We start from the raw sequence: 13,980 nt of genomic DNA on the forward strand, positions 1-13,980 counted from the left end.
GTCAAAATAAAGGATTTAAAAAATTGCTCCGTCTCACCAATAAAAATTAACACTAAAAAGAAAAGTGATTTCATAAACATGTTGCCGCTAGTGGATTAAATTTATAGACTTCTATATAAATTTAACATCAGAAGATATGTTAGATTGTCATCCAGATTTGACCGAATACGATGAAAATAACGAATAATTATTTATTTTGCAACAAAGTATTCCCAAACTTAATTGAAAAACTTGAATATTTTTTTTTTTGCTTATTAAATACTATGAAATTATTATTATTTTAAATAAAGAAATAACTGAAAATGTATATTTTTAGTTTACGCAGTTTTTGTTAAAGAAAGAAATAAAACAAAAATCGTATATCCATTTACTTACTTGTTTCAATTTTAACAGAAGCTCTTCTGTCCAGTTATAAATTTTAGAACTCTTGTATCTCTTTCGTGACAAAATCTTAAGTCTAATTAAGGCATCTTTTTTTTGTAATCTCGTTTCACAAAACATCTTAAATACAAAACAACGAAAAAAATATACTTCTAAAGGAAATATTTCTCAAAATCAGTCTGCTTTGTCTTAGAATATAGCGAAACTACATCTTGGGCTAAAAATATTTTCTAAAACTCCAACGTAATAGATTTTACACAAAATCGTTAGTATCTCCAAACACGATTTTTAGACTTAAGATGTTATGATAAAACGACTCAGACATGTATTAAATCATTCACTGAAAATCTGTAGTTAACTGCTACTTCTGAGTTAACTACGCACTGTGAATTTGTCCCTTAATGACGCAGCAAAATTTTTAACCAACGCTTAATATAAATGTTTATACATTTTCATTATTTAAATTTAAGCATTTAAACGAAACCCTGTTTTAAAATGTGGCACCCAAAATGCTACATAGTTCAACAAATTTTCATTACTTTTTCTAACAAATTACTATCCGGCATTAGTAAGGTTGAGTTGGTTGGGTTAGTATGTTTATTTACATACAGTGACTCAAACACGTGTTGACTTTTTTTTTTAAATATTCGTATCTAATGTTTTTCGAGCAAACTTTTTTTTTGCAATTTTTCTATAAAAATTACGTCCAAGCTTTAACCCAAACCATATAAATCACAATTTCAAACTTTATATAAAATTTAATTCAACAAAATTTTCTTCAAAATTTCAACTTTTTAATCTAAACCTTTACATTTTTCAAATTTTCAAAAAATCAACGACATTTTTTGGAAATTGCACTTGTTATATACACAAAATTCTTAATCATCAACGCGATTTTTTCAGCTGGTTAAAACTTCCACTTATTATGGGCTATACCCAAAAATTTTCTAAAGATTTAGATTTAAATGTTGAAATTTTGATAAAAGTTTGTTGAATTTTTACAAGTTCTGTATAAACATTGAACTGTTATTTAAATGGTTTTGATTAAAGCTTGGACGATATTTTTATAGAAAAATAGCAAAAAAAAAAATCAGCTCGAAAAACATAGCGAATATTTAAAAAAAAATAACACGTCATTTGTTTGAGTCACTGTATAAATTTGTTATGGGAAAATCGCCGATATAAGGGCATTAAGATCTCTTTTATGGCGTTTACGTTTCTACCGAAAATTCCAACCTTTTCACACTAAGAAGAGTGCAACAGAGAAGGCAACATTTTTTTGTAGAAACGAAAACGCCATTAAATTTATTACAATTTTTCCTAATCGCACATCATTACATTTCTGATTTAAAAGAAAAGCAGTTTTGAGAAAGTCGTACCGATTGAGTTCAGCACAAAAACTATTAATTATTGGCATAAAATTTCATGACAGTTTTTATGTAAACCATCCATATTTTGAGGCATATAAAATGCTTTTAATATATCTACTTATAGAAATCCGATGAACGTGTAACCGCTGTACAACTAGTGGAATTGTCCACCAGATGCGTATTACTGACCGAGGACGAAGGAAACCCGGAGTTAAATTGCGAAAATAACCGAAATTTTGTCAATACTCAGGTGTGCGCACAAACGACCAAATGTTCGATACCTATACAGATAATAAGCGATGATGATGATTTATTCAATATAAGCGATACTGTGCTAAAAGATATTACAATGTAGTTGTTAAGTATTCCACATTCATATTCGAACACACACATCCCATAGTTTATAACATATATACATACAAACATACAAACTTGCATTTTATTACAATTTTGGAAGGTTTGGACTTTTTATATTTCGAGTCCACACTACAACTCGAGCATAAATTAAAATTTCTTCTTAATATCAATGAAATTTTGATTAAAATGTTTCCATAATTAACTTTAAACCACCTATTCGGCAATGAATGTAGGTCTTTGTTTGGGCTTGTATCCTATCTCGCCTAATTCACAGACGATTGGCTTAATGTGTGGAGTCAGATGTGGTCGCTGGTTAAGCTCCATGGTGGCTTTCGATTTTTTGTAATTCAATATATTCATTGCATTTTGGCGCTGTGCGTAGTATAAATCGTCATATGGGTTTATCTTATTTTCTGTGCTCTCTTTTTCTGTACCAGTGATGCTTATTGTTGCTTTTGTTGCTATTCCATTTACATCACCATCAATTGCCGATCTCAGTTCAGAAGTGGGTAAGACTTTTGTGGCTTCATCTACGACCATTCTTTGCACAACATTTCGCAGTTCTTCGCGTATAATCTCCGTGTTGATTTTGAATTTTTTCGCTTGCAAATGGCGCAATTTCGGCACAGTCTGCAGCACAGTTGAAATGCGTTCCTCCAAGTTTGTGATGCGTTGCTCCAATATTTGAAAATTCTCAACGATTAATTTGTTCTTATCTGTCTCGTTAAGCATTTCGACTGTTACTTCGATCTCTTGACTATCAGGCGGCAGAGATTCAGCACTAGTCGTTGTACTCTTGCAGTCGATTGTCACTTTTTCGCGCAGACAGCGCTCGATCAGCGCATCAATTTCCTCCTTGCGTATAAACTGATCAGTGACACATAGTTCCTGCAAAATGTTTTGCACCTCTTCGCGTACCAAACTTGTTATGGAAAAAGTGTTATAAAAGTTTTTTTCAGAAAGACTCGTACTCGATTGGGAGCCGTCAAATTCCATCATTGCCTTAACAATTTCTTGTGTCAAAGGAATCAAACGCTGTTCACTATTCTGCGGTGTACAATGATCGCTAGCAATGCTAGTTAAAGATTTCTCTTCAGTGGACTCAATCTGCTGCTGCTGCTCAAGCGTTTGCTCTGGATAATGGAAATCGCTTTCCATAAACTGAACAATTTATCCTATAGTCGCTTTGCCTATCGCTATTTTCACTATGGGTTTCTTCTGTTATGTTGTTTTTTTTCAAATGTTTTGAACTTTTGCACACTTAAAATTTTGCTTTTTAAACTTCAAAGACAAATAACTTTTAATTTATGAATACACTATCGAGAGTCAAAATTTATTAGCTTTTTCTAATGTAAAATTCAAAGCTACTTATATCCTAAGCTAGGAGGTGAAGGGGGCGTGAGTAAACTTTGGTCAGCCGTGAAGTCACTGTTCAATCCGACAAAGCGCGGCGATAGAGTCGAAATCACTTTCGGCGACCGTGCTTCGTCGGACCCGTAGCGATGGGCGAGCTACATATTTTAGCCGGCATTTCATACTGCATCCTCGAGTGGACAAAGCCAAGCGTCGAGTGACCAGAAGGCTGCACAAACTGCCAACAACTAGTGCGCCTCTTCTTTTCACTTGCGGTGAAGTTCAGGTAGATATCGGGAAGACGAAAGCCTCCAAAGCCATGGAACCCGACGGAATATGCATGTTGATGCTGAAAAATTTGGGTCCTGCGGGAGTCGACTTTAGCCAAGGTTCTCAACCTATCAATGGCCACTCTCGTCATTCCAGACATCTGGTAGATGGAAAGAGTGGTCCCACTGCTCAAAACGGGGAAACCATCCAACAAAGGAGTCTTATCATCCGATAATACTTCTTTCCCCAGTAGCGGAGACACTAGGGGCCTTGCTACTCCCATTTTCTGCGAACCACCTAACCCACAACAACAGCACTTAACGCCATAAACACTCAGATAACACGTGGCCTAAACTGTAACCGCCCCTGTGAGAGAACTTTTCTAGTAGCGTTGGACCTGTCAAAGGCGTTTGATACCGTCAGCCACTCCACGCTGCTAGAAGACATAGAGGCCTCCTCTCTCCCACAGAGACTCAAATGGTGGTCGGCGAGTTATCAGAATGGTCGACACTCGTCAGTAATGTTTAGACAAATCGAGCAAATCTAGAAAAATAAAACAGGGGTTCCACAGGGTGGTGTTCTTCCCCCATTACTGTTTACCTATTATGACCCCTATTGCGAGTGTCGACTGGTAGTAGATAAATTACTATTATTTGATTATCGCTTTTCTATGGTATTGTGAACGTCGTTGTCTCGTTCAATAAGTCAGTGTGAATATATTATAGGCCTTCCTCCTTCTACAAACAAAGGGTGGAAGAGGGATGAGCCCCTACAGAATCCTCTGCGACCTTGTTTAGCACTTGCACGAAGGAGGTCAGACTACCACGGATTATTCACGTTGATGACACACCAATTCCGTCGGTGAATAACTCAAAAATACTCGGAGTAACTTTCGCCAGTCTTCTCTGCGCAAGCATCCGCAATTGTCAACAAAGTACAGAGACGCAACAAGGTCCTCAAGTCGCTAGCCGGCAGTACCTGGGGCAAAGACAAAGAAACTTTGTTAGCAACATACAAGGCAATTGGCCGGCTGATACTAAATTATGCAGCACGAGTGGTCGCCGGGGACAAATAGGACGCAGTGGATGAAGCTGCAGATAGCACAGAACGCAGCACTTCGGACAGCGACCGAATGTCTTCTGATGTCGCCAGAACACCACCTTTATGCGAAAATGTTCCCCATAAAGGAGCAGAACACAATGCTCTGTAAGCAATTCTTAGTAGGGAGCTACAGAGGTGGACACAGAGGCTTCGCCAAGGCATGTCAGAAGGCATCTTTACGAACTAACGGACGAAGTCCAGAGGTTCTAAAAGCAACCTCTGCACCCGTGAGCATATTGACAGGCCCTGAGCTGTGCAGACTCCAGTCCTGTGAATGCCGTTTGTCTACCTCGGGAGACTCGGAACACAATAGCCTAACCTCGCTCTGGCTATTGCAGCAGGTTGAACTCATGCCTGAACAGATAAAATGCAGATGTGCCAAATTAGTGTCCGCATACACGACTCGTAATATCTCATCATTTGCCCGGAAAACCCCACACAACTAACTCCTCTGTCCCTGTGGACAGACCCTACAGAAGATACACGCTTCCTGGGTCTTCCGTTAGTTGAGCTTGACGACAACGACTGAGATACCAGCCGATCTGGGCGAGTTTGTTGTAGCTGCTACAATAACAACAACAGACCGCCCCACTTATACGCCACCCCGCATAGCGATCAGCTTCTCAAAGCACGCGAAACTTGTACAATTGAAGTTCAACCAATTCCAGAGCAACGTCGAAGGGATAATCGTTGTCGACATGCAATACTGATAGCTGCGGCCAACCAGGATTTTGGGTGGATGCAGCAGCTCGCCAGATTCAACAATAGGTAGCGGGGATCTAATAAATAGCATAACGGGGGTAAAAATTACCGTAGATCTACGGTAAAATTACGTGGATTATTTGTTGCCGAAGAAGTGGGGCAGAACTTCTTCATGCGTAGGCGGCCTTCGGCCGCGCTAAGGGATTATAATCCTTACTAAGAATTATCCTTTCTGTGTTCCCAGAGAAGTGGGCAGAACTTCTTTCGGCGTAATTTTTACCGTGGATCCGCGGTAAAAGTTACCGTGGCGCGTGTAAGTAGACACTCCGTTTTCTTGTTAACGGCCAAGAAGAACCTACAAAACTTTTAAACTCAGCTAAAATAGTGCCAATGAAAATGAAATGACCTAAACCCCTGCCAGCTTCCTCTCCTTTATTTTCTTCAAGCCGGAGCAAGGTGCCGACTATCAGCCTGGCTGGGCCCTTTAGCTGGGCTGGGCTTTTAGATAGCAATATAGAGATTACAAATGGAAGAGATATGTTGACGAAGTCCAGGCGCAGACACCGAAAAGGGCCAAGCTAATTGCTGAAATAGCTAGGGTCCGGAAAGTAAAATGGCGTAATCGATGAAAGCAATGAAGAAGGCTGGATGCCCAGGAACCAATGGAGATGGGTACATGCCGCCTTAGAAAAGTGGCGCTGCAGGTGAAGAAAGAAAACCCTAGATCGACACCATCGTGCACGGATGTTGGCTGTTTCCCGGGAAAGTAAGCTAATTGATTGTGATCAGAGCAAATCGGTGGTGGTATTCAAAGCTGCGACCGACAAAATAGGCGAGATGTATTCGGTGGCCCACCTAAAGGTTATAGAAGACCTAGACATCCCGACGTGCCTTCAGCGAGAGCCTGGGTTCCTGTGACTCTATCGGAACACAACTGGAGGATTGTGAATACGTAGCCGACGGACCGAGCAACAACTCAGGTAGTCATGCTCATCAATAACGAAAAATAACCAACTTCAAGGCGAACTATGTATTTGGGAAAATTACCCTAAAAGTCTCAAACAGACACCGAAGCCCTGTGAACTTAGCAGCCTGCGCGACATCGAAATGGAAGTGGATGAATGTACAGCGATTGAAGAGCTGAGCGCGTTCGCTTCGTCTAGCTCGGAAAGAGGCCTTATAGGGGCTTTATACTGAGTGTGAGCTTCTCAATGAGGCGAAGCTGACGGGACGGTGGTAGATAGGGGAATCTGTCCTCAGGCGAAGTAGATATTACACTGGTTCAAGAGCCAAGTATCTGTGGCTTGCAGACCCCGAAATATGCCATATTTAATACTCAGGGTATGGGAAAGCCCCACACCTGCATTTTAGTTAAAACTAAGGGCCTGTTCGAGGCACGTAATTAAAGCAGCAATACTGCAGCACTGATGAAAATTTGCAATACTGTTGCAGATTTCTAACTGATAAAAGTTGCTAGAAATTCAGACCGAACGTGATACTTTAATTATGCGTGCAACACTGCGGTTGTGATTGCATCTCGAACAAGCCCGAATATAAATTATTTTTTTCCACCACAATTTAGCGCTGGAGACATCACTGTCAGTCTGTTAGTTAATGATTCAGATCTCTGCCTGGAAGGTCCTCAAAGAATACTCTTGTTTGGACTACAGGCTAATAGAATTTGAAGGGTTTGTTCGCTATCCAATAACCAACTCTACAAAACCTTGCGGAGGAAGCGAAAATCAACATAAGAGCATTATCAAAGTTTATTACGTTCCAAGCAAAAAATAAATACGATCAGTATAAAGGGAGAAGTATTTTAAATAAACGCATCAATTTGCGGCCTCAAGAATACTGCTCCCCATGTGCATTTTCATTAAATATGTATGTATGTATGTATAACATTGTGCACGATGTATACTTAATATAGCCATACAAACCTGTATTCAAGACAAGAAAAATAGAATAACAGCCACCGTTATATGGTAGGTATATGTCTCAACAATTCAATGATGTTTATTACTAAGTAACTCTTTCCAATTAAATATTACTAAAGTTTTTGTTTGCGAAATTTCCACCCTTATTTACATACATAGAAAAAGTAAACAACAAAAAACTCGAAACAATTACCGCACATGGAAGATATTGCATTCTTCCCAGTCTCTAATCTAGTAATCAACTAGTTTCTTTAGTTTCGGTGGCGCAGATATGACAATGCGGTTTCTATTAGTATTAGCACTGCTGCCACTGCTTGTGGCAGTCTCCTGTCTGTAGCATTGAGCATCGCGTTGATGCCGATGTTTGTCTCTATCTCTTTCCCTATCACGATCCCTGTCGCGTTCACGTTCGCGTTCGCGCTCACGATCCCTATTCCTATCCCTATCACGGTCACGATAACTTTCTCTAGGCCGTGGTTCATTTCTTGAACGTGAACGCCTGCCGCGATCACGATCGCGATCTCTATCTATGTCCCTCTCACGCTCCCGCTCACGTTCACGTTCATCGTAACGTTGAGTGCGTTGATGACGTGACGCGCGTTCACGGCTGGTGTCACGCTGCCAACGAGAACGTGATGCACTTCGTCGCCGACGTCTCGAAGCGCTACGACGATTACGCGAACGGGAACGAGAGCGCCGTTTAGAGCCTGCTGATCGCTGCGATTGATAGTAAGACTGGCTGCGACTGCGTGAACGATGCGCACGCTCCCGACTACTACTACGATGTAGGGATCTATGTTGGTGATGAGTTACTGTTGAATGATGCTGCTCTTCGGCCTTGTCATCATTCCCACGGCCCGTGCTATGTTGATGACTTTGTGTTAGTTTCTTTTCTGTGGCAGGCGCGGTAATGGTTTCACTACTTCTCGACGTACTGCGCCGTTGCGCTGTTGGTTGCGCGGATTTTAATGCTCCCGAAGCATCACTATCAGAACCCTTGCCACTTGATGGGGTGCCGTAGCGATGGCGCAGTTCGCGTTGCCTGTAATGCACCAATAAGAAAAACTAAATCAGTAAATCAAGCAGGAATGCAGTTAAACACGTTTACAAGTAACCATCTCATTATCATATTTTACCTTCGTCTCAGTTTGAGTGCCATTTCGCGCATTTCATCCTCGCGCTCCTGTTGCAGTTGCCTTTCACGTTGCCATTTCTCGATTTCAGCACGTTTGTCCGCTTTGTCTACAAGTGGTGAGAAACAAAGGATAAATATGTTTTGTGGCTACAGTACAGACATATATGTATACATAGGTATGTATGTATGTGTATTTGCTAAGAGGTTTATGAAGTTGCTTGAATTGATTAGTACTTACATTGCTTGTTGAGCAAATTTTGCATTTTGCGTTTCAGTCGTTCGCGCAAATTCAAACGACTGCTGCTTTGCGGCGTCGACAAGGACGAGCTCTGGAAAAAATCACTTTAGATGTTCAACAAAAGCGTAACCAGTTTTCACACATAAAACTATGAAAGCTACTAGTTATGGTCAACGTCCTCTTGCTAACAAAGCCGTTACAAATTGTTGGTTTTTTTAGTAATTTATATGTACGTCGTAAAAAAGCATAGTATAGCGCGGCATAAATTACCATTTAGCAGAAAAAATATGTTATCTCCCTAGATCTCACAAGCAGGATTAAGGACTTAAAAAAACAATATATATATATATATATATATAATCTTAAAAAATGCGTTACCTTAATTTATGCCTCGCTATGCTATAGTACAAAAAAGTTATATGCCCTGCAAATTATATACATATATATGCATTACTACGTATGAGCAGTTATCTCAATAATTTTTTTTCTAGTCTGTTCGGATTTCGTCATTACATGTCCTTAAACTTATAAAATTTAACACCCTATTCCGTGATTTCTGAGTTGCATAATTTTGTTTATATTATTCCGGCATTTCTTGATTTTGTGTTGCTGAAATTGGTATTTTTTTTGGTGGTTCTTACTGACTTTGGTTTCGGTAGCATTAGATAAACTTGGATTGATTTTCGCCGGAGCAGTAGTGCTATATTTGCCTGTTTGTTTACCAGTAGTTGACGTCGACGACGATGGCAAAGGGTTGGAGGGTTCAGAGCTAAAATTATAAGAAAGGGCAAAATTTAAAATGCTTAATAATTTCAGTAAGCGACGGGCGAATCAGTATTTTACATATATGATTTGCCGACGGTTGTTGTAGGTGCACTACTGCCTAACTCAGCTAGTCTATCAATCGTTGTCAAGCTAAATTAAAGATAAGCCCAGGAGACATAAGGCGTAGGATACGTTGGTTCTGCTGCGCTTGCCGCTGTGAGAGTTACTGCAAGGTTGACAGCGACGGAGTCAACGTATGCGATCGCAGAGCTCGGCGGCAAGGATTTACATTTACATTTGACTGCGGTTATTTTCAGATATTTTCTGTTTTGAGGCACAGTGTAGACTGTTCGAAAGACCTAGACTCGAGTTGAGTTTTTGCTCGACCGAAGTGGCTCCTGCGATGCTTGCTTGCACCAGCGTGTGGGAGCAACTTGGCCAACAGGCCCGAAAATGTTCTTAGGTGGATCCAACTATTGCAAGTGTGGCCAACGACAACGATTTGTAGACTTCGGGGCTTTAAACGGGGTTAGACCGGCTAAACAAAAGACCGGTGGTATAAATGCGGTTGCGCGTTTCATATTTGTTAAAATACCAATTCACACCTGCCTTTTTTACTCAAATATATAGCTGCCGGATGTTGGCGCTTGAAAATGATATAAATGTATGTACATATGAATGTAAATAAATGGACTAAATGTGGCTCAACTTTACCATAGATGCATTCCTCGTGCGCTTAACTTACGTAGTATCCACATCCATGCGTTCATCGCTGTCGTTTCCTTCACCGCTGATTGGCGCAGGTTGTTTGGTGGCTTTGTTGTCGTCATTCGTGTCTGAGACAGAATTACTATCGGAATCCGATGAATCATCTCCACGCTTTCGACCGTAGTAGCGTTTGAGCGGTGGTGGCGGTGGTTCCACCACTGTAGGCAATAATGTAATTTCATTACTTGTGCCAGATGTGTTCGCAGCCGACGTAGTTGTTGAAGCCGATACTGGTGGTGGGGGGGGGTGTTGCTTTAGTCGCAACAGTGACCGCTGTAGACATCGCTGTTAAACGCGTTGATAATGGATAACTAACCATAGGTATAGCGGTGGTGCTTAGTGCAGCAACAGTTGTTACCAGAGTTGAAATTGGAGCTTTCTGTATGGTCAAATCCGGCGGTGCAATAGAGCTGCTATCAATGCATGGCAAAATTCTCGTTTTCGATATTGAACGTGTACGCGTACGACGATGCTCCGATTGTGCTTTTTGGTGCTTCGAGTTTCGTATGCGTTTTCGCTCAGAATGTCGACTGTTACTAGATACGGAGCGAGAACTTCGTCGCCTAGAACAATGGGAGGAACTACTCGTCGATCTGTAGCGCCGTTTATGTGTTACGCCATGTCCACCGCGCGAATGCGATCGAGATCGTGAATTCGATGTTGTACTGCAGCGTCTAGACCGATGTTTGCGCCTAGAGCGGTCATATGAAAGGGAACGTGATCTTCTGTAACGATGTCGTCTTTTACGACTTTGGCTACGAACGTGTGACCTGCTGCGCGAACGTGATCGCGAGTACAACCGCCGCCGACGATCACGACTGCGTCGATTACTTCGATTTCGGCTGCGACTTCTGGTGCGTGAACGTTTTCGCGAACGACTACGTGAGCGGCTGGGTTTTCCTGTAGTTGTTGAACGTTTCGCGCCTTCATTCAATTGTTTCAGCTTCTCCAAATTCTCCTTAACTTTTTGTGCATATGTAGCCTGACTATCTAGAGCGCTAGCTGCTGCTGACACACCAGCGCAAGATTCGCCTAATGTCTGTGGTGTACGTCCAATATTAATGGAAATTTTAGAATGTGGCTGTAGTTCATCTTCTCCACCAAAAGAAGTGATGTACGTAATTTTTCCCGCATTTGGGTCCGGGGATGGTGAATGGGAATCACTTTCGTCTTCCTTATCTTTTTTGCCAGCGACATCCTCCTTTGCTGCATAACTGGGAGGACTAAAAGGGCGACATGCTATGCGACGCTCTTTCTGTGCTCTCCTCTCACGGCGAGACTTTCTTCCGCTTAGCAGCATTTTTTCTTGCTCTTCCTCACGCGCAATCCGTAGTGCCTCAGCTTCATCTGCGTCTTTTGTAAGATAGGAATAAAAGTCATTGCTCACCATCCCATAATTACGTCCACAACCGTTCAGCTCATGCGCTTGTGAAGTGTCCAATTTAGAGATATCAATCGAAACATCCACATCCATATCAGAATCCGACTCCGAATCGGAACCTTTTTCCGACTTCCCTGATGATTTCTCTAAAGTCGAAGACTGAAAAACGTGACTGCCAGCTGCTGTTGAGGGTTGACCTTCTTCATAAATGTAACCGATAGTCGCACCGCTCTTAGATTGTTTCTTTTTGCTCGAATTACGTTCACTAGCCTCAAGCTGAGCACTCGCTCCATACTGCTCTTCCAAGTAAAGTTGGTGGAGAAATTTGTCTTCTGTTACGTTCAGAAAATCGTTTTGAGCTAAAATTCGGTATCGTTCATAATTGCACTGACGTTCATCTTGAGAAGGTTCTGAACTCTCAGTCTCGCTTGCTTTTGGTATTGGTGGAATATAGTCCAGATGTGCACGCACGTCAAAACGATCGATGAGATTATCCTGTTGCCCTTGCCAAGGAACACTGTAAACACATAACAAAATTTAAATTAATTTTCATTCTTGTAAAGTTAGATGTTGATGATATTTTTATATGTATGTATGTATTCCGTTAATTAAAACAAAAACTCGGATTTTTCCGAAATATGACTTGCATGATGGCGGCTCCGTCGCCGGCGGCAGCTGTGGCTGGGTCAAGATGTATCTTACAACGTCTGCCATGTACTTGAATGAACTGCGTCGGGTCCGCTTGCTGTTTTTGTAGCAAAAAAGATAAAAATCAACGTTAGTTACGACATAATAAATGAATTTTACACATGCTTGTCATACACTTTCGTCACTCACAATTTTCTCGTAAAAATCCTGTCTGCGCTCTGCACGCTTACGATAATCTACAATCATACCGCGTATTCGGCGCTCCTGCTTTCGGGCCTCATGCCACATTTTCCTCACTATTAGTATGTGCAAGGAACTCTATAGTGGCCAATATCTTTAGGGTACACATTCGCGAATGGAAAGCGGCTATATTTTTACAATTACTTCCTTCTTGCAGTAATAAAACTAGAATAAACCTCCTTTTATCACTGATCATAAAATTTTACCTCAGACAGCAAACTAGAGCTGTCAAACTATCGACGATACTATCGATAGTGACTAATGTCACTTGAACTTACCATCGATGTTTTAATAGTATTGCCACAATCGCTTCAATCTCTAGCAGTAAAGCTGAAGCTCCATAGAAGGTGCTTCAGGCGTTGCGGCTTTCGAAGTCGTTGAGCACACAGTATATACAGGGCCTGTGCCAAATGATAGAAAAGAGAAAATTTTGACGGATCAAAGTAAAAATCTGACATTTCTCGTGGTGAATAAGAACGTCAGAATTTTACCTAGCTCATGGGGCTAGGTAAAATTTTGACAGCTTATAACCATGTATACATATAATATTGCTTGGCGGTAATAAGAAGTGAACATGAAAATGAAAGCTGAAACAGCATAAAAAAAGCTTACGTTACTTGCAAATTATAAAATAAATATAAATTTTAAGAATTTCAGCAACACACAAAAATAGAGCTTTCGCACGAGCGTTTGTTTGGTTTTTCAAATGTCAAAATTTTACTTTGCATTTGGCACAACAAAATTCAATTTATTTCTACACCATAGCAAATTTTTCCACCCCGTCTCACCACGGAGAAAAAAGTTACCGATTGGCACAGGCCCACAGTAATAAACCTTTTCGCAGTTTTTCACCAATTGGTACTTTTGGGTTGGGTGCAGCGTTTTCGTTTTGCGCGCACGGCAACACTTACTGTGGGGAATTTCGCCTCATGATTAGAAAAGGTTCTTTTCGAGGATAAAATATATATAGTTGTGTTATTTATGAACAAAATGTAGGAGAAATATAATTTCAATGCTTAATTAGGAATAATATCAATAGTAAAGTACATAATTATTGCTTGTATTTCTTTAAACTGGAAACTCAAATCGTAATTATAGCACTGAATAAAGTTTTCATAAAAATCAATAAAATATCCATTGTAAGAATATATTTTTATAAAAACATGAATTTATCAAAGAAAATTCTAAATTTCCGAATATATTTAAGTCTTTATTCCAAAACAAAAAAAAAGGTTTGTATAGTTATGGAGACTCCAAAGCCTGCTAGCGCATCCGCTCAGAGAGCTCATTAAGCGCACCCAAGTTTGAGCGACCATTACCCGGAGCTCCTCAAA

General features: G+C 40.6%; 2 protein-coding genes across 2 annotated transcripts; both read right to left on the minus strand.

The window, feature by feature from the left end:
• Nucleotides 1-2,152: 2,152 nt before the first annotated feature.
• On the minus strand, nt 2,153-3,700 carry LOC118738365. Its single transcript, XM_036469288.1, has one exon. It carries the CDS (start codon nt 3,264-3,266, stop codon nt 2,322-2,324), a length of 945 nt encoding a protein of 314 aa, XP_036325181.1. The 5' UTR covers nt 3,267-3,700; the 3' UTR covers nt 2,153-2,321.
• Nucleotides 3,701-7,278: 3,578 nt separating this feature from the next.
• On the minus strand, nt 7,279-12,871 carry LOC118736807 (CLK4-associating serine/arginine rich protein). Its single transcript, XM_036466852.1, is given in 8 exon segments — nt 7,279-8,513; nt 8,608-8,713; nt 8,845-8,935; nt 9,490-9,613; nt 10,355-10,624; nt 10,626-12,275; nt 12,406-12,503; nt 12,596-12,871. Coding segments are annotated over 8 exon segments (3,249 nt in total). The 5' UTR covers nt 12,695-12,871; the 3' UTR covers nt 7,279-7,702.
• Nucleotides 12,872-13,980: the final 1,109 nt, after the last annotated feature.

Source organism: Rhagoletis pomonella, unplaced genomic scaffold (genome assembly GCF_013731165.1).
Source record: "Rhagoletis pomonella isolate Grant_MI unplaced genomic scaffold, Rhpom_1.0 Rhpom_scaffold_00004, whole genome shotgun sequence".
Taxonomy (NCBI): Eukaryota; Metazoa; Arthropoda; class Insecta; order Diptera; family Tephritidae; genus Rhagoletis; species Rhagoletis pomonella.

What these genes read in the sequence shown, in the direction of transcription:
- LOC118738365 (XM_036469288.1), bottom strand. Translation starts at nt 3,266, where the DNA reads ATGGAAAGCGATTTCCATTATCCAGAGCAAACGCTTGAGCAGCAGCAG.